The sequence below is a fragment of the Onychostoma macrolepis genome, chromosome 17, assembly GCF_012432095.1.
Source record: "Onychostoma macrolepis isolate SWU-2019 chromosome 17, ASM1243209v1, whole genome shotgun sequence".
NCBI lineage: Eukaryota > Metazoa > Chordata > Actinopteri > Cypriniformes > Cyprinidae > Onychostoma > Onychostoma macrolepis.
Genome location: NC_081171.1, coordinates 10,473,442 through 10,493,793, shown reverse-complemented (window position 1 = coordinate 10,493,793; position 20,352 = coordinate 10,473,442). Strand labels below are relative to the sequence as shown.

At 37.2% G+C, this 20,352-nt stretch overlaps 1 protein-coding gene across 1 annotated transcript in view; it reads left to right on the top strand.

Annotated features, from left to right (window-relative positions):
- ryr2b (ryanodine receptor 2b (cardiac)) overlaps positions 1-18,198 on the top strand; it is a 63,441-nt gene extending 45,243 nt beyond the window's left edge. Inside the window, exons 70-103 of the mRNA XM_058749342.1 lie at positions 100-267; positions 378-428; positions 534-614; positions 787-899; positions 1,120-1,216; positions 1,844-1,950; positions 2,387-2,438; positions 2,535-2,585; positions 2,790-2,889; positions 3,566-3,645; positions 3,778-3,854; positions 4,149-4,222; positions 4,350-4,430; positions 5,530-5,618; positions 5,880-6,008; positions 6,272-6,376; positions 6,493-6,574; positions 7,106-7,635; positions 7,717-8,436; positions 8,762-8,829; positions 9,571-9,706; positions 9,833-9,919; positions 10,142-10,330; positions 10,793-10,923; positions 11,077-11,119; positions 11,950-12,077; positions 12,278-12,344; positions 12,435-12,581; positions 12,949-13,083; positions 13,630-13,786; positions 14,128-14,192; positions 14,481-14,581; positions 15,441-15,492; positions 15,659-18,198. Of these exons, the coding sequence (XP_058605325.1) occupies positions 100-267; positions 378-428; positions 534-614; positions 787-899; positions 1,120-1,216; positions 1,844-1,950; positions 2,387-2,438; positions 2,535-2,585; positions 2,790-2,889; positions 3,566-3,645; positions 3,778-3,854; positions 4,149-4,222; positions 4,350-4,430; positions 5,530-5,618; positions 5,880-6,008; positions 6,272-6,376; positions 6,493-6,574; positions 7,106-7,635; positions 7,717-8,436; positions 8,762-8,829; positions 9,571-9,706; positions 9,833-9,919; positions 10,142-10,330; positions 10,793-10,923; positions 11,077-11,119; positions 11,950-12,077; positions 12,278-12,344; positions 12,435-12,581; positions 12,949-13,083; positions 13,630-13,786; positions 14,128-14,192; positions 14,481-14,581; positions 15,441-15,492; positions 15,659-15,754 (4,389 nt within the window). The 3' untranslated portion in view covers positions 15,755-18,198. The remainder of the gene's footprint in view (positions 1-99; positions 268-377; positions 429-533; positions 615-786; positions 900-1,119; positions 1,217-1,843; positions 1,951-2,386; positions 2,439-2,534; positions 2,586-2,789; positions 2,890-3,565; positions 3,646-3,777; positions 3,855-4,148; positions 4,223-4,349; positions 4,431-5,529; positions 5,619-5,879; positions 6,009-6,271; positions 6,377-6,492; positions 6,575-7,105; positions 7,636-7,716; positions 8,437-8,761; positions 8,830-9,570; positions 9,707-9,832; positions 9,920-10,141; positions 10,331-10,792; positions 10,924-11,076; positions 11,120-11,949; positions 12,078-12,277; positions 12,345-12,434; positions 12,582-12,948; positions 13,084-13,629; positions 13,787-14,127; positions 14,193-14,480; positions 14,582-15,440; positions 15,493-15,658) is intronic.
- The last annotated feature ends 2,154 nt before the right edge of the window (positions 18,199-20,352 follow it).

The following is a 20,352-nucleotide window of genomic DNA, read 5'->3' as shown; positions in this document are numbered from 1 at the left end:
AGGCCTGCAGGGGCTTTAATAAACGCCCAAGTCATTACTCAACCCAAATATGCTGTTCAATAATATTGAATGAATCTAAATTTTATGATTTTCCATTAGGGAGGGGTGTGCAACCAGGAGAGGAGAAAGGTGAAGAGGAAGGGCGATTGTTACTCCACACACACCTCTCTCATTGTAGCAGCACCAAAAAAACTCCTCTCGGTTGCCATGAATAGATTCCATGGCTATCAGTGCCTGGTCACTCATGCCAAAATCCAATTCTCTCAGGTACATCTGTTCATACTGATACAGTAATGGCAATGTTTGCCAAATCAATCCATTCCTCATTTTGAAAATATTGTAATTCCTGACACCTAAAAACATTCATCTGCTTCTAGAGGGACACAGAAGATGAGGTCAGAGCGTACATTTGCAGCAACCTGCAACAGGTGAACCAGAAGACAACTTGTGAAAGAGCCGAAAAAGTCCTGTGAAAATGCTATTTGAGCCTCCTCACCTCACCTCACCTCACTTTTCTTTTTTCTTTTTTTCAGGATGTGTGTGAAAACTCAATAGATCCCCTCAGTGTTGAGAGGATCTTAAGCATCGCTCGTGTTCTTTTCCATCTGGATCAGGTTAGACTGGGAATTAATCACAAATGACTGCAAATGATAATTGATGCCACATATTGTATATAAATACATTCAAACATGAACCAGTGCAGTTCAGTGGAGATTTTTAACCAGTTCTGGTGTTTGTACGTTTCTTTTCTAGTAAATGGTTTACATAAAGTTGTGTTTCTGTCAGGTGGAGCACCCTCAGAAGACGAAGAGGGCAGTGTGGCAAAGGATGTTGTCTAAGCAGAGGAAACGGGCTGTAGTTGCTTGTTTGAGAATGGCTCCTTTGTACAATCTCCCCAGGTTTGCTGTAAAGAGAGTCATGATGAGTCTAATTACTCTTCATATTGCATTATGAATTACCCAAGTTATAAAAGCTGAAGGCGGCAGAAATACTTGTGAATTGCAATGTTGTTGAACTAACTCAGATAAAGAGGACATTCTGTCATCTTCCTTATGTTTCATTGGGCTGGAACCAATATGAATTACTAGCTTTTAACATGAGATTTGTCTTTTTCTGCAGGCACAGAGCGGTGAACCTTTTCCTGCAGGGTTATGAGAGAATCTGGCTGAAGGCAGAGCATGACTCACCTGAGGACAGACTAATTGAGGATTTGGCTGTGAGTGTGTTTCTGATTGGCTGTGTTCCCCAGTTGAGCTGTTTAATCATGACGTATGTGCAGCCCAACCTAGAAGGCTAATTCACCACAGAATTCCCTTGAGAATTTATGAACAGCAGTTTTCAATTTATGAGAACAATTAATATTACCAAAATGATTAACACAAAATATTAAGCAGAACAATTGTTTTCAACACTGATAATAAGAAATGTTTCTTGAGCCCCAAATCAGCATGTTAGAATAATTTCTGAAGGACATGTTACAATGAAAACTGAAATGTAATGGCTGCTGAAAATTCAGCTTTGCTATCATAGGAAAATATTACAAACAGTTATATTAAATTCTTATAATATTTCACAAAATTACAGTTTTTACTGTGATCAAATAAATGCAGCACTGGTGAGTTAAAGAGACTTCTTTAAAAAAAAAAAAAACACCAATATTACTGATCCCAAATTTTTTGAACAGTAGCGTAATTTATGTTGTAGAACAAAATGGGACCGTCTCTTCTAGTAATGTGAACCACAAATTGTAAGAATACATAGAAAATTCCAGATAGAACCCAAGGCTATATATATATGAGCTTTTTTGATTTTATAGTAATAGGAGTACTTTTATACTCATCAGAAAGCAGCTCATGTAGAGATCCTGAAGGAGGGAGCAGAGCAGAGAAACAACATCGATCCACTCCGTCAGCTTATCAGTCTCTTCAGTCAAAGTGCCTTGACTGAGAGGTTTGTATGTGTGTGTTTGAGTGTGATTGATTCATGCATTTGTTTGTGTTTCCATGTAGATCAAGGCTAACCATTTTAAACATAATTTTAGCAAGTATTTCAGCTCTGTTTGAAAACCTAGGATGATGTCTACAATGCAAGCAACTTATCCGACTTCATATAAGACCCACAGGATATTTGGCTAGCACTGTTGATTGCAATTAACATGTTTTTAAGCTAACAAATCAGGAAAGTATAACACATAAATATTTGTTGAAACTGTCAATATATTTATTCAAAAGTATATTTATATTCAATTGCCTTGTTATACGTGATATGTAAAATCTTTGATGCTGCCTTAAATTTGGGTCTTTCCAGTGGAACAGTGCCTGAAAATGATAAAGTTGCGAAACACATCTTAACCCACCTGGTTCACTCTTGTCACTTCTATTTACAGTAAGCTTGAGGAGGATGACCTGTACATGTGCTATGCTGACATCATTGCCAAGGTAAGAAGCTCTGCTAGGACATTCTGAGGAAAATGTTTCCTTTTTTGCCAACAAACACATGCAGCTTTTAAGCTAAACTGTAATTCTGCATTGCAGAGTTGCCAAAGTGAGGAAGACCAGGATGAAGATGTCCTGAAGTCATTTGAGGTGAGCAATGGAAATTAACGGAATCTGAGTTGTTATTGATTTAATTGTAGGAGAAATGTTTGAGGATGCTGACACAGTTGTGTACTGTATTTGGGTTCATTAATTATGTAATCAATGATTGACTTCAGGAATAATAGACTTGAGAAACAGCTGGTATATTTTATTTCTTAGTGAAGTGATTGAGTAACTAATTAATTGTCTTAGGAAAAAGAGATGGAAAAGCAGAGGCTGCTATATCAGCAGGCCCGACTTCATGAACGCGGAGCTGCTGAGATGGTCTTACAGAACCTCAGCGCCAGCAGAGGTATCAGTCAAAACAAGGGGGTCCATGGAAAAAGCAATACATTTTTACATGTAATTCTTACATCTATCGAAACTGATATTACTGTTTCATTCTGGTTTCTAAAACCAAAAATCATGAGATAACTAAAATATTTTATTCTTTTGACAACCCTACTTTTAACAAATATATACATTATAATTTGTATATATAAAATATTATCGTAAATTATTATAAAGTTTCTTTATATTTCCTTTTCTTGAAAATTCTTATATCTTTTATCAAATTTGAAAATAGTTCTGCTTAATATTTTTGTGGAAACTGTAAGCATTTTCTCAGGATTCTTTGATGAATAAAATTTTAAATGAACAGCATTTATTTGAAATAGAAATCTTTTGTAACATTATAAATGTTTTTACTGTCATTTTCATCAGTTTAATGCAACCTTCTTTAATAGAAGTATTTTTTATTATTATTTTTAAGAAACTTTCATTAAATTTTTAGAAAATGGTCCCTCATGTGAGGATCATCATATTTGGGGGTTGTTGGCATCAATAAGTTTGAAAACCCCTGGTGTAAGACACAGGTCACCATTCATCTGGTGAATCTTTATCCTGATATCTTGAGTCAGCTGGCTATGACTTTTATTATTGTCAGTGCTCAAATGTTATGCTGTTAAGTTGGATGTGATTTGAACCAGGTGATATGGGGCCTATGGTAGCAGCCACATTAAAGCTGGGCATTGCAATCCTGAATGGAGGAAACACGTCTGTCCAGCAGGTAGGTTTGAAAAGGTCAGGCTGGATTACAGATGTGTTTGGGTGATAACGCAAAACCCCAAAGTTTTGACATTTAACACCAAAACCAACCTTTATGTAATGTTCATTCTCTCTGTTGTTGAATTCTCTTTAGAAAATGCTGGATTACCTGCGACAGAAGAGAGACGTGGGCTTCTTTCACAGTCTGGTCGGCTTAATGCAGTCTTGCAGGTTCAGCTGTTATTTGCTAATGCATTGTGAGACATTTCCCTGACAGAAAGCAGCTGCTCAAACCAACTAAAAGTGGAGAAATGCTTTGTTCACTCATTTATTGCCATCACCTTCCTACTGTGTTTAAGTTACTTGGTATAATCAAGAGAAAAGAACATCCTTTTACATCACTTTTTTCCCTTTGAATCTGTGCCTTTGCTGTAATTGGAAGTGTCTGCTGAGTGTCTGAGTTAGCTTGTATTTTAAAAAGAAGAGGACTGTGGTTTTGATGTTGCTGTTGTAATTCTGTCACAGCGTGCTGGATTTGAACGCATTTGAGAGGCAGATCAAAGCGGAGAGTTTAGGAGTGGGTGCTGAGGACAATTCAGGTACATCACCGACATAAAGTGCTTTGAAAAACGAATGCGTCTATCAGAAGAGGCAGATATTTTCTTTTTATTGCCATTGATTTGCCTGTACTGCTTTTTGCTTTCTCCTTCTCGCCCTCTTTCTCAGGCGATAGAGTAATGGCAGATGAACAGCTGACCTGTGATCTTTTCCGATTCCTCCAGCTTCTTTGTGAAGGCCATAATACTGGTTAGAACAAACATAATGTTTTAAGTGCAAGGTTCTTTTGTACTGTGGCTGTCAAAGTCAATAGGTGATGTGGAATATGCTTTGCTAAAATACTTTCTCCTATCCAACTTTAACCATACTATAAGTAAGCCATAGACTGATTTCCCTAAAGAGTGTACACACTGTAGTCCTACAAAACCATGGTCCATCATATCAGCAGATGGCTCAAGAAATGGCAGTATGGGAATTGTTCTACCTGCAAAAGTTGGAAGTCAGTAAGATTTTGTTAAGAGAAATACTTTTATTCAGCAAGGATGCATTAAATGGATCAAAAGTGATAGTTTAGAAAGTTATGTCACAAAATATATCTCTTTCAAATATTCACAAAAATATTAAGCAATACAGCTGTGTTACACATTGATAATAATGTTTCTTAATTAGAATGATTTCTGAATGATGATATGACACTGAAGACAGCTGCTGAAAATTCAATTGTATTCAGTAGTATTGAATTTTAAATAACTTTTAAATTGTTAAGAATAATGATATTTTACAATATTACTGTTTTACTGTAGTTTACATATCTGTACACTCTGAATCACAAAGTATTGTAAGCAGACAAGTATGTAAGTGAAAAAGTATATAAATATATTTCAAATTATATTGTTTTTTAAAACCATGCTCAAGCATTTAAGAGCCTTTAAATTGGGTTTTTAAGATGAGAAATTCAGTCAAGTGTTTTAAAACTTTTGATTGGCAGTGTAAATCAAACCCAGGTGAGACTTCTAACAATATTCTCTAGCAAGTGTTTAGAAGTGGATTTTATTGTATTCGGAACTTGACACCACTGGCAGTATTGGAAGCCCACTGGTGCACTGGAGCTGCAGGCTAGCAACCAAAACATGTTTGTTGTTTTGTATCATCAAAAAGAAAATGAATCCACAACACTGCAAAAGGAAAAACAGTCTGTACATTCTGAATGTAAGATTAATGATGTTAACTACACATAAAGTCATTGGATTATTCATTATTGAGCCCTATTTTGCACATATTCATCTTAAACAGCATCAATATTCCGGTCTATTTTTGTAAAAACTGGAGACTGAAATTTCCCCCACAGACTTCCAGAACTACCTGCGGACTCAAACTGGAAACAACACAACGGTCAACATCATCATCTCCACCGTGGACTATTTGCTCAGGGTCCAGGCAAGACCACTGACTCAACCCCAAACACTAGTTTCTTACATTTTTCATTTTGCCTGTCTGTAATATACATGAAAAAGAATGAAAAATGCATGTTTGCTGCTGTAAGTGGTTTGAGAGTTTCAGCACTGAATGGAGAAGGGCCCAAAACAGTGAGACAGAGCTTGTCGCCAAATAATATTTCCATAAACCATTCACTGCTGACAGGCCACCTCCATTTTGTTTGTCTGATACTGAGAATGATGGATGGCCTCATATCTACAGGAGTCCATCAGCGATTTCTACTGGTATTACTCAGGGAAAGATGTGATTAATGAGCGTGGTCAGCATAACTTCTCCAAAGCCATCAGCGTGGCCAAGCAGGTGTTCAACACACTCACTGAATACATTCAGGTAAATGCACATAAGCAAATGAAAATTTGCTTTGTCTAATTGTAGAGATACTGAATAATATTTGATAACTGTATGTGCTAAGATTCTGTTATTCTCTCCTTTTTAATATTTTATTTCAAATAAATGCATCTCAGAGGCCTAATGCCACACCTGCTGTGTCTGTCTTTGTTCACACACCACATGTTGTTTTTATGTTGTGAAGCAATTCGTTTAATCAATCTCTTTCGCTAACATCAATTAAAATTTTTAATTGCCTAATTTAGGGTCCGTGTACAGGAAACCAGCAGAGTTTGGCCCACAGTCGTTTGTGGGATGCTGTAGTTGGCTTCCTCCATGTGTTTGCCCATATGCAAATGAAACTTTCTCAGGTTAGTCTATAGACAAATGACTTTAAGTCTTATGTGCTAATTTATTCATTGCAAAGGAAAATGTAGGAAACTCAAGGGAATAAAAGAAAGTAAAGAATGGTGTTTTGCCTCTGCAGGATTCTAGCCAAATAGAGCTCCTGAAGGCTTTGATGGACTTACAAAAAGACATGGTGGTAATGCTGCTTTCCATGCTTGAAGGTAGGAGAATCATTGAAAGTATTCTTATTCTTCCCAATGTTAATATACTAATATCAGTATAACGAGTCTGTTTTACATTTTGTTGGATACACAAACCGAATTGTGCTTGTTTTCATACCAACTGTGAACCCGTATTGGCATCCATATGAATAGAAACCTACCTTTGCACCAACCAAATTCCGAAGTCCGCTCCAAAAGCTGTAGTTTGAAAGAGTCTAAGTGTCTTACAGTCATTTTAAGCATGTTGAGTCAAGTCACCTTTATTATTTATAGTGCTTTGTTTCAAAGCAGCTTCACAGTATTAAACAGGAAAGTAACAGAATAAATGATGCAAACTTTAAAAATGATGCAAATCCAAAATTATGCTATAAAGCAGCTGTAGCAAGACAATAGTCTTATTATTCAGTTCCAGTCAGTTCAGTGTTGGTTCTGTTCAATAACTGTGTGAAGTTCATCAATTATGAAAAAAGTTCAATTCAGTGATAAGCAACTCCACTGAAGAAATACATAAATATTTCTTTGTGTTTCTAGGAAATGTAGTGAATGGGACCATTGGCAAACAGATGGTAGATATGCTGGTAGAATCATCTAGTAATGTGGAGATGATCCTCAAGTTCTTTGATATGTTCCTCAAACTGAAAGACCTCACATCATCTGAATCCTTTCGCGAATACGACCCAGAAGGCCGAGGACTCATTACCAAGAAGGACTTCCACCGAGCCATGGAAGGTTTCAAGCACTACTCTCAATCCGAGATCGAGTTCCTGTTATCCTGTGCAGAGACAGCAGAAAGCGAGCTTCTGGATTACCCAGACTTTGTGACACGATTTCATGAACCGGCCAAAGATATTGGCTTTAACGTGGCTGTTCTTCTGACCAATCTGTCCGAACACATGCCAAATGATGGCCGCTTGCAGAATTTCCTAGAGCTGGCAGACAGCGTACTTAAGTATTTCCATCCTCACCTGGGAAGGATCGAAATCCTGGGCAGCGGGAAACGGATCGAAAGGGTCTACTTTGAGATCAGCGAATCCAGCCGGACACAGTGGGAGAAACCACAGGTATTAAGCAATCATTTGCTTATGTGCTTTTATGGTCTGCTAATGTGTGTCTTATACGAATGCGTGTTCTCAATGATTCAGGTGAAGGAGAGCAAACGGCAGTTCATCTTTGATGTTGTGAATAAGGGCGGAGAGAAGGAAAAGATGGAGCTATTTGTCAACTTCTGTGAAGACACAATCTTTGAAATGCAGCTAGCTGCACAAATATCTGGTTCTGAGGGTGGAGAGGAGCTGAAAGCAAAGGATGACAAAGAGGAGAAAGACAAGGTGGAGAAGAATGAAAACCTTGCTGAAGACAACAGGATGACCAAAGACTTGAGATGTTTTTCCATTAGGAACATCAGAAAACACTTAAAGAGGATAACCATCAGAAGTATCATCTCAGCGATCTTCTCTTTCTTCCACAATGTTATGCTGTTTATCACTCGTGCCTTTTTAGGTCTGGTTTGGTTCTTCCTTTATCTGCTCTACCACATCTTCTTGAGTGGATGGATCATTGACGTGGCTAAAGACATGAAACTGGCCAACCTTTTAGGTGACCTACGGGATCCCACCATGGTTGAGACCATAGGGTTCGGAGAAGGGGTGGTGAGAGAGAATAATGCGTGTCATACACGTGGCTTTTCTTCTCGCGGTGAACTTAGAGGAATGAGTCTGGATCTGTCTGCTGTGTCCAGGGACCCACAGCTTCTCACAGATATTTTCGGCTTGTGTTTGAAGAAGGAAGGAGGAAAGTACACACTGTCGAGCACAGACCAACATGGCAGTCTGGATGAATTTCTAAACACATCCAAATATCAGGTCAATAGTCTTGAGTATACCATTGTCAGCTTAATAAAATATAAAACATTTTAAATTTGAATGTTATTCTTTAAATCCTTTAAGTAGTTTATGAAGCTTACATTTATATCAAATTAATGGACATTTGTGTCAAATAAGAGGACATTTATGTTAACATCTGTGCACATTTGTGTCCACTTTGAACATTTTTGTCCAGTAAATTGACATTTATGTGGACATACGTGTTCAAAAAGCAAATGTTGTGTCAAAACAGTCAACATTTTTGTCCCCTTAGTCTCATTTATGTCCGTTTACTTTATGTCTTCTTTGTTAACGTTACAAACAGGTGGAAATCTGTGAGGAGGATTTTCATGAAGCGCGAGAGGAGGAGGATTCAGAGACTAAGAAAGCTTTGTAAGACTGGTCCAGACTGGGGAGAGATAAAACTCTGAAAACAGAAAATACTGCTGTTTTAACATGGCATACCGCTGATTTTTAGCTTTCAAGTGTATCATTACTCTACCCCACGGGAAGCTCAGGGAACAAATGAAGAGATCTTTGAATTTTCTCGATTGTACCCTTGAGTTCAAAGAATGTTCAGGCCCTGCACAATTCAAAGGGTGTGAAAATAAAATATTCTTGAATTTTGGGAATTACTGTTACTCTCACAGAAGATTAACAAATACTTTACATTTAATAAAAATTCAATTTTTTGACACGATGATGGTATGAATCAAAAACATACACCCTGACCAGTGTAGTATGATTCCTGAGTCTCATGAGCTAGTTTGAATCAGTCTAAAACACTATCTCTGTTCAAAAGTTTGGGTCAGTAAGATTTATTTTTTAAATAAATAAATACTTTTATTCAGCAAGGATTCATTAAATTGATTAAATGACAGTACACAACACAGTAACATTCACAATGTTATTTCGAATAAATGCTGCTCTTTTCAACTTTATTTTCATCAAAGAAAAAAGTATCATGGATTTCACAAAAATATTAAGCAGCACAATCATTTTCAACACTGAAAACACAGAAAAAATGTTTCTTAAGAACCAGATTAGCATATTTGAATAATTTCTGAAGGATTATGTGCTGCTTGTAAGTGCATTGCAAAAAATGCCTAATATATTGTGTATAATTTTTTGCAGTGATGAAGATAAACTTAAAGGGGAAAAGAAGCCTAAACGGAGACTTAGAAAGCTCAGCTCTTCAAAACCAGATGAAACAGAAGTCCAGGAATCAGCTGTTTGGAAAATGATCTGCTCTCATAGCATCAAACTGCTGGTATGTTTCTCTCTCTGTCTCTGTTGGTTTCCAGCTGCACAATACAAGCTACTAACATGTTTAACCGTATGGACCTGAACATCCATATATGATCTGATGACCAACAAGCATGTCTTTTCTCTGCAGAACTGCTTTGCAAGAAATTTCTACAACATGAGATTGTTGGCTCTGTTCCTTACTTTTGCCATCAATTTTATTCTTCTGTTCTACAAGGTGAGTATTGATTTCCCTGCTAAAACATTGGCTTTAATGTTGTTGGTCAGGCTGGTCTGTTTTTATGTTTGTAGGCCACTTGGATAGAGAAACCAGCTGAAATAACTGAGTAGTTCTGGCTTGTCCAAATACTAGCCTTACCAGTTTAAACCAGCTAACACAGTAAACCACGCAAACCCAGATTTGACCAAAACATCTACTGTATATAATTATTTTATTTAGGTTTCGTCAACCATTGATGATGATGAAGATGTGGAGATCACTCTTCATGACGACAGCACCAAGGGTTCACAGGAAGTTTATTTTGAACTAGAAGAGAACAGTGGCTACATGAAAATGATTCTTCACAGTCTGGCTGTCCTGCACACACTCATCTCACTCTGTTGTATCATCGGCTACTACTGTCTGAAGGTTATACACACACACACACACACACACACACACACCTCACGCAACACAACAGGCTCTTCAGTTTTGTGCAACTACCCACTATATTTCTTATGATTAAACTAAAAACATGTCTTTGATAGACTAAATAATGCCTTCACATTTCTGGCTTTTGTTAAACCTCTTAGATACATACAGTGGGTCTGAAACCAGTATAGAAATACTTCATGTTTTTCAGCATGATTTGAGATTATCCAAAGAGCATCTCTGGAACATCTGACCATCTGTACAAAGAGTCACTTGATCAGTGTCACAAATAAGTGACCTAGAAATTGTGCTAAATCAGAAATATTTTTATTCATTTTAGGTCATGGGTCATTCTTCCTTAGTTTTTCAGATTTCAAAATTCAAACCAATCGTTCATTTACAGGTTTAAAAATCCTTTTAATATGGTCTCATCCAACTAATTTGATCATCATCTGACAGGTTCCTTTAGTCATTTTTAAGCGAGAGAAGGAGCTGGCTCGTAAACTGGAGTTCGATGGACTCTATATCACAGAGCAACCTTCTGAAGATGACATTAAAGGCCAGTGGGACAGAATGGTCATCAATACACCGTAAGAGCTGTGTGATTATCTCAAAGGCTCACATAAGCATTTATAAGCTTTAAAACAGAGGCAATATTTTATATGAATTTCTGCATGAATGGTGATTGCCGAACGGTCACTAATACTTCAGTACTATTTTCTGTTTTCTTTGCTGTTTTTCAGGTCATACCCAAGTAATTATTGGGATAAATTTGTGAAAAGGAAGGTAAGATGAACAAATTAAACATTTCCTCAGAAAATTTAGTTTTAAAACATAATAGTATGACAGTATCTCACAACTCAAACATTGTGACTCTTGCAGTATTCATATTAATTTTACTTTCAAAACAGTTTTTGACCATTAAAACATCTGACTATTAAGTATCTTAAAACTCTAACATCCATGACCCTTGTCTTAATCTTAATTTTAAGATTAAATTAAAATGAGTCTAAATTAGTTTAATCCTAATTTTAATATTTTTTTATATTGTTTTTTTTGTAATGTTTTTTTATTAATATGGTTTCTGATAATATGATAATAATATTACCTTTTCTTTTTAGTTTTTCATTTTTAATTTCTGTTTTACACTGTATTTTAACAGATTTCTACATGTTTTAGAAGAAAAAATTACATGTCAGGTCACTGCCCTGATGGTGGATTGCCAGATTGCCAGAGTGTTGCTATGCAGTTGCTAGGTTGTTCTGATTGGTTGCAGGTGGTTATTTACAAGTTCACTCATAAGTGTCTATGACATTCAGTCTCAGGTACCTCTTTCAGTGTCAGTCTTGGGGATTCTTCCTATTTGTCATCCACCTGGTGGAAATCTTAAATCCAGTGTCTATAAGTAACAGCAGACTTATAGTAAATAAAGACACGTGCTTTGAGATATCATTCATATCTGTAACATGAACTGTGTGGGATGAATTACGTGCTGAATTTAATACTTGTGTTCAACCCAACTAACAATGCTTTACTCCCTGAATGTGGTACAGTAAGCTGTGTGATTTTTGTTTTTCTGTGTTTGATTCATTCTGTGATGACTTTCTGTGCTTCAGGTGATGGCGAAATATGGAGAGCTGTATGGAACGGCACGCATCAGTGAGCTGCTGGGTTTGGATAAAGCTGCTCTGGACTTCAGCTCAGAGGCTCAGGAGAGCAAGAGACCTGTACAAAAGGTTGCCCTGTGAGTTACGACCCTGTGACCCGTCTCCCTATTTACCATATTTATTTCACCAGCCAAGCCAGTTTATGTTCAGCAAAACAGCCCAATCAGTTCATCTGCAGAGATTGAAAAAATGATTTCAGTGTGTGCCAGATGATGGCAGCAGCGTTCAATACGATAGGCTTAGAAAAATCAAATAAATCATTCTCATGTTTTCACAGCTTCAGATTAAACAACATTGATGTGAAGTACCAGATATGGAAGCTGGGAGTGGTTTTCACCGACAATGTAAGGTCCCTGACTCTTTGAACACTCAACATATTATACCTGAAGGAATTGGTCAAATCTGAAATGAAATTGTGTTTTTCTTTCTCTCAGTCCTTCCTTTACCTGGCCTGGTATATGTTTGTGTCAGTTCTGGGTCATTATAACAATTTCTTCTTCGCTGCCCACCTGCTAGACATCGCCATGGGCTTCAAAACACTGCGCACCATACTGTCATCTGTTACACATAATGGCAAACAGGTATTACATTTGGTTAATGTTTGTGTGTCTATACACACTTCAAAAATATGAATGTCATTATACTGCCAATATAATGTAATTGTAATATATATATATATACTAGAGTTAACTGGTCAAAAAAAATTTTTTTCTTTTTTTTCAAAAATGTAAATCTTACTGACATCAAACATTTGAACAGTAGTATATATTTTTGGTTAATATTCTTTGACATTCTTGTGCCATTTTTCTTTAAGATCAGTGCCTGTTGGCTTCTTATTTTGTTGTTGTCATCTAATGCATAAACATTCATACATTTTTAAGTGTGATACTGTCCAAATGTTTTGGGTCACTGTATATGTGTGATGAAAAGCTGTTGTCTGTGTTTCAGCTGGTTTTGACAGTGGGACTGTTGGCTGTGGTTGTGTATCTCTACACTGTGGTTGCCTTTAACTTCTTCCGCAAATTTTACAACAAAAGCGAAGACGGTGAACCAGTGGATATGAAATGTGATGATATGCTCACAGTGAGTATCCCTCTTTTATCACTAATCCCTCTTTTATCATTAACTTAAACTAATGTTCAAAGATTTGAGGTTTATTTTTTTTTAAAAGAACTCCTCATTCTCACCTAAGTTGAATTTATTTGATCAAAAATATTATTACAATTTAAAAGGCAATTTATTCCTGCGATGGCAAAGCTGAATTTTCAGCATCTGTTTCTTCAGTCTTCAGTGTCACATGTTCCTTTCAGAAATCATTCTAATATGCTGATTTAGTGCTCAAGAAACATTTCTTCTTCTTATCAATGTTTGAAAACAATTGTGCTGCTTAATATTTTTTTTGTGGAAGCTGTTACATTTTTTCATTATTCTTCGATGAACCAAAGGTTCAAAAGAACAGCATTTATTTGAAATAGAAATCTTTTGTAACATTATAAATGACTTTACTGTCACTTTTGATCAATTTAATGCATCCTTGCTGAATGAAAGTATTTCTTTCTTTCTATTGTGACTGTTTTGGTGAATAAAGAGTGAATAAATCTGTAAATATTAATGTTCATGTTTGCATAGTGTTACATGTTTCACATGTACGTTGGCGTGCGAGCCGGAGGAGGGATTGGAGATGAAATTGTAGACCCAGCCGGTGATGAGTTTGAGTTCTACCGTATCATCTTCGACATCACTTTCTTCTTCTTCGTCATCGTCATCCTCCTTGCCATCATTCAGGGTAAGAGACAGAGTAGTTGTGAGAGTCGGTTTACCAAAATTGCGAATAACACTTGAAATGAATGATATGTGCACCAAATTTCAATAAGGACAATGAGCCGAAGTGTCGGGTTTTAATTATTTAGCTTGTCCTCTTAACACGAGTCATGCTGAGCAGAACTGGAGAGCTTCATTAAAAAGATCACACTCTCACATGCTGAGAGGGGTTTATGGGAAGAGATCTGAGGACTGTATGATGCTAGAGGATTGTCTTATGCCTGAGGTGGAATTATACTCAGGATTCAAATGTTTGGCATAAACTTAATTGTGTTTTGTGACTGGTCTGTTGTCATCGTTTGAAAGGTCTGATCATTGATGCATTTGGCGAGTTGAGAGACCAGCAGGAGCAGGTTAAAGAGGACATGGAGGTGAGTTTTCACATTCAAATTTCACATTAACATCCTGAATCCATTCAGATTTATGACGTCTGTCATCTTTTGTTCCTATTAACGCACTAAATTAATTTATTGAAAACTAAACATTTCTTTAATTATAAATCAGAGCTACACGGCTCTAGTAAATTAATATTTTATTTCTCTGTGAGTAAATACGTCATTAATCTATGTCAGCCGCTCTTCGGTGTAGCTGTGGGTTTTATGCTAATTGATCATGTATAATTAAACAGTGAATGCGGCATCTGATTCTTTTTCCTGCAGACTAAGTGTTTTATCTGTGGCATTGGGAGCGAGTATTTTGACACGGTGCCCCATGGCTTCGAGTCGCACACGTTGCAAGAGCACAACCTGGCCAACTATCTGTGAGTACAAGAGACATGAAAAACAGGTTCGAGATCAGTTATGCCTCTTTTCCTACATCCTTTTTTTCAGTCGCAATTTTAAAGGAAGTATTCTGGTGGAAAATGAGTCTGTTGAGCAGCTGGTCAGTACAGAGAGCTAGTCTCATGTTGCCAGACCTTCATACTGATGGCAGAAGGTCTGGACTTCATCGCAGCTTTTATTGGACAAGTTCCGCCCAAGAGGATGTCTGACTGACATATAAAGCTACCGCTCACAGTTCGTTTTGTTCAGTGTCATGTTTAGGGCCGTAAAATGTAAAGTCAGTGTCCCTACAATAACAGGCCGGAGTGCAGTTCATTCAGGATTGTTATACAAGTTTACCGCAATAATGGTGCTGAGAACATCACATACATTTGAAAATCCCGCATTTTGGTCCTGATAAGCGATCATTGTCACAGTTATCACGACAGCTTTCTTTTTCCTTGGAGGGGTTTGGCGTCACAACTGCTTTGTTTCCCGTAGAATCCAACCAATCAGATTTTGACTTTGAAACTCCAGAAGTTCCTCCCATTTTGTGTTTGTTCAGCCAACAGTCTGGGGGTGTGACGTCTAAGGCTGAGATTAACAGAATGCCATGATGGGAATGAAATATCATGATCCTGAATGATTAAAATATGCATATCCTTTTAATTTTACAGGAGACCATTGTATTACTATAGTACAGTATCCAAAAAACATTATAATGCTGTTAATTACAAGCATGTCAATCAAATCAAAACCTAAAGTTAAAGAAACAATGGAATCAAAGTTTAGCTTGGGTAAAATGGGAGACTTGTTTCCTTTTTTGCTGAAAAAAAATTACTTTTGTTTGCCCTTTAGGTTCTTTCTGATGTATCTCATCAATAAGGATGTCACAGAACATACCGGACAGGTACAGCTTGCCATGAACCTTTATTGAAAAGAGATATTTGGACAGTTTCAGAGTGAAAGATGTGTGCTTAATAATACATTAAAATGTGAACCACTGACAAATGAACCTTGAGATACACTATATATTATAATATGAACTGTGACTGCTGCACTTTGTAACACAACAGGAATCATATATGTGGAAGATGTTCCAGGAGCGCTGCTGGGAGTTCTTTCCTGTTGGAGACTGTTTCCGGAAACAGTATGAGGATCAACTCAGTTGAAGAATTCCATGTCTGTAATGTTTCCTCTTATAATAAGAAGTTGGTGTGTGACTCAGTACTGTTTTGAATGCTTGTTTGGTGCTTATTTTTTCTACACCACACATTTGTTTTAGTAATATATTGTATTTTTGAATTTAAAGAACCAGGCCGATGCTGCACTTTTTGGACATATAGAATGCAGTTTTATGTAATCTGTCGCTTTGGATTGAATGCAAGTAGTATAAATTAAAATGTGGTATTTCTTTAGCTTGAAATGTTACAGAACCCATGTAAATGTTCACAGTTAACCAACATTATACTGAAAATATTAGTAAACTGCTAGATTTTTACATTTTTGTTACAAAAAAAATGAGTGGTACTTGTAATATATATATATTATTCATGACTAAAACACAAACATGCAGGGCGATCAGTGTAATAAAGTTTAAAATAAGTTTACTGGACTTATTTTAGCCCTTCCAAGGTCTCTGGTTTCTGATATTAGTAATTTATGGAGAATCTCACTCCCTCATTTGCACTTCAGTTATTTTCTTAAGTATTTTTGTTTTCCAGTAAAACTATGTAAATATTCTTAAAATATACACTGTAAGTGTATTCATTTGTTTGCCTCTTACTGTACCAATCCTTTTTCTATCCCTTTCTCTTTACTTGCCTGTCTTTAGCCTTCTCCCGTTCCTCACCTTATTTTCAAAAAGCACTCCTCTTTCTCATCTCTCTCACCTCCTGTCTGTGTGTCTGTCTCTCTCTCTGTCTTCTGTGTGAGAGGCAGCACTCAGATCCTGAGCGTGAAATTAAATGGCAGCCCACATCACATGCGGCTGGTCGAGTTGTTGCCGCTGCAGGGCATGACGCATTGATCTCCAGCCATTCCAGAGGTACTGTTAAAGCGTTAACCCCCCTCTACGAGAGCACTGCGCTGTCCTGCTGCTGTCAGCCTTATTACAAAGACAAAGGACAAAACTGATTACCATTATCTGTAATAGAAGGGGGAAAAGCATCAGCAGTACTGCAGTAACGTTGATATTGCGGTACTGCTATTTAATGTTTTATACAATATGCATTACATGATTATATAGACATTTTATAGTTTATTTAAATATATTTTTAATTTATGTATTATTTGTATGAATGACCTTTTTATGATTATGGGTTAAATCATAAAGTATCAGATCAAACATAAATTTGTGTCATTTTTGGAAAGGATGGCCTGTTTGTGGCTGACTGTGATGGCCACCCAGGATTGTGCAGGAGTGAACAGAGGTATCGATGATGGATAGAGTCAGGGCTCTCAGTGCAATGTACCCAGTCTGTGGTCTGCTCACCGCACAGCTCTGACCACACTGTAATCTAGAGCATGTTGGTGGTTTTAATTGAGAGTAATGATGGAGAGAAGGTTGACTGAATAGGGTAGGTTGAGGAGAAGAGACACAGAAGAACTGGACTCTGGTTCCATCCATCCATTTTTTCCATCAACAGGGTGCTGATGACAGAGCCAGTGTCTAAATTGCCCACATTTTGCATATTTCCACCAAAGAAAAGGCAGTTCTAGGCCAGAAAAACTGTCTATTTGGGAAATGTTCTTCTCAGATTCTACCGTCATGACTAGGGTTGGGCATCGTTTGGGTTTTTTTCGATACCGGTGCCAAATCGATACTTTTAAAACGGTGCCGGTGCCTAAACGGTGCCTGAACCGATACTTGTTATATATATACAGGTATATGTATATATAAACACACTTTATTTATGCAATTCATGAAGCTCCAGGAAATCCCCAATATGGACAAAGGCATTGCTATTGCTGTAACTGAGTAAACAGAAGATATAAACGTTTTGAATGATAAAACAAATAAATTAAACACTCGACTACAACAATATATAGTTTATCTGTGTTATTCAAGCCATCGCTGGTATTTTCATAATAATTAAGTATATTTATAATCCATTGCTAATCGATGCATTAGTAGCCTATGGAACATATTTTCTGCCTCATTCTGTGACAAGAAGCTACATCAGATCACAAAAGGAAGCATTTAACTGCTGTGGACTAAAAAGGTTATAATGTTCTCTTTTGTTGGACAACAGGTTTAAAAACGTGAATACAAGATAATTTTAGTTTTAGGCATTTTAATTTAAGCTAGGGCTGGGCGGTATATTGAGTTACCATGATATATCGATATATTCTTTACAAGCTTGATACGAGCGCAGCTGAAAAGATATCTAGGGAGGACACAGACTGAACTGCTGCAGAGAAAGTGCATAATACAATTTGTTCTAAACGTGACAAGCTTTATATGAAGGGCTTTAAAAAAAAACTCGTAAGATATACTAGCCTATAGTTTATAGTTTCAGTTTAAAGCGGCTCTGACAGAAAGGTTGCGTGTGCCGCTGACAGAGACGTGCTGTTTAATGCGTTTGAGACGTGCTGTTTTCCCTTAATGCATACTTACATTTCACAGGTAATGTGAACTTACATATTCTCCATCTGTAAATGTTAGAAAGCCGTGGAAATATTTCCATTTTGCTGTCAGAAGTGCGTGAGCTTTTGCTTTGCGATTCTCCGCTAAACTTCACAGACTTCATTTATGCGCGCCAAACAGACGGAGCGCAATAACTCTGACTAAAATATACATTTTGCTGAAATATTTGTAGTTGGACAATAAATGTGATATATGCAGAATTTTAAACCTACAAGTAAGTGTATTTGTATGATAGCACTAACTGTAAAGTAATGGGGTAATCAAAACAGCCATTTCTACTCAGTCTGTGCTTTATTTTCATTTTTAGTTTAGTAAATTTAACTTCTGCTTTAAAAGCATTATTTTTGTTTTTAGATTGAAATGTTACAATGTTAGAATGTAATGTGATTTTAACCCTTTTTGCATATAATATATGCCTACATGCTTACATTCACTTTATTTGTTTAATCCAAATACAAAATACCGAGATATACCATATACAACACATCAGCCAAAAGATACCGAGATATGAATTTTTGCTCATATCGCCCAGCCCTAATTTAAGCATGTTTAGCTTAGCTAGTTAATGGAAGGCTACCTGCTGCCATCAGAGCGAGTGTAATTTCTGCATTCACGCGCTCCTCGGATGCTCTCATTTCCCGAGTTGTGCTTTTAAGTAGGAATGTGAAAACAGCACACTTGCGTTACTACTACAAAGATTTGTTGGACTTGTATTATTTGAGCTTTCCGACGTGAGTTCACGTGCATTTTCTCATTCGGGAAATTATTTTTCACGTGCGGTGCCGGTGATGATGCTTCTTACGTTCGTTTCGGAGAAACAAAGGAAAAATATTTTAATCGATCGCTCAGGCATGGCACCGAAATCTCTGTTCTGATTCGGTTCTAGTACATACCGGTTACTTAGGTACCGGTGCCATATTGGTACCGGGTCTCGGTACCCAACCCTAGTCATGACCTTTGGGATAAAACAACCTTCCCATTTGAGAACTGCTGAATCCTTTAGGTACTGAATGTCGGGCTGAAAGGTCAATAGATTTTTGTCTGAGATCATGATTGTGAAACTGTAATTTATCATACTGGGGTTTTAAATGATTAGACATATAATAGATAACAACAAATTATTTTTATTATGTATGTATTTTAAAGGTTTAATTTTATATATAAATAAATTGTATTTTATATACAGTATCTCTCAGAAGTGAGTACACCCCTCACATTTTTGTAAATATTTTATTATATCTTTTCATGTGACAACACTGAAGAAATGACACTTTGCTACCATGTAAAATAGTGTACAAGTGTACAGCTTCTATAACAGTCTAAATTTGCTGTCCCCTCAAAATAACTCAACACACAGCCATTAATGTCTAAACCACTGGCCACAAAAGTGAGTACACCCCTAAGTGAAAATGTCCAAATTGGGCCCAATTAGCCATTTTCTCTCCCCGGTGTCACGTGACTCATTAGTGTTACAAGGTCTCAGGTGTGAATGGGGAGCAGGTGTGTTAAATTTGGTGTTATCGCTCTCACTCTCATACTGGTCACTGGAAGTTCAACATGGCACCTCATGGCAAAGAACTCTCTGAGGATCTGAAAAAAAGAATTGTTGCTCTACATAAAGATGGCGTAGGCTATAAGAAGATTGCCAAGACCCTGAAACTGAGCTGCAGCACGGTGACCAAGACCATACAGCGGTTTAACAGGACAGGTTCCACTCAGAACAGGCTTTGCCATGGTTGACCAAAGAAGTTGAGTGCATGTGCTCAGCGTCATATCCAGAGGTTGTGTTTGGGAAATAGACATTTGAGTGCTGCCAGCATTGCTGCAGAGGTTGAAGGGGTGGGGGATCAGCCTGTCAGTGCTCAGACCATACGTCGCACACTGCATCAAATTAGTCTGCATGGCTGTCATCCCAGAAGGAAGCCTCTTCTAAAGATGATGCACAAGAAAGCCCGCAAACAGTTTGCTGAAGACAAGCAGACTAAGAACATGAATTACTGGAACCATGTCCTGTGGTCTGATGAGACCAAGATAAACTTATTTGGTTCAGATGGTGTCAAGCGTGTGTGGCGGCAGTCAGGTGAGGAGTACAAAGACAATTGTGTCTTGCCTACAGTCAAG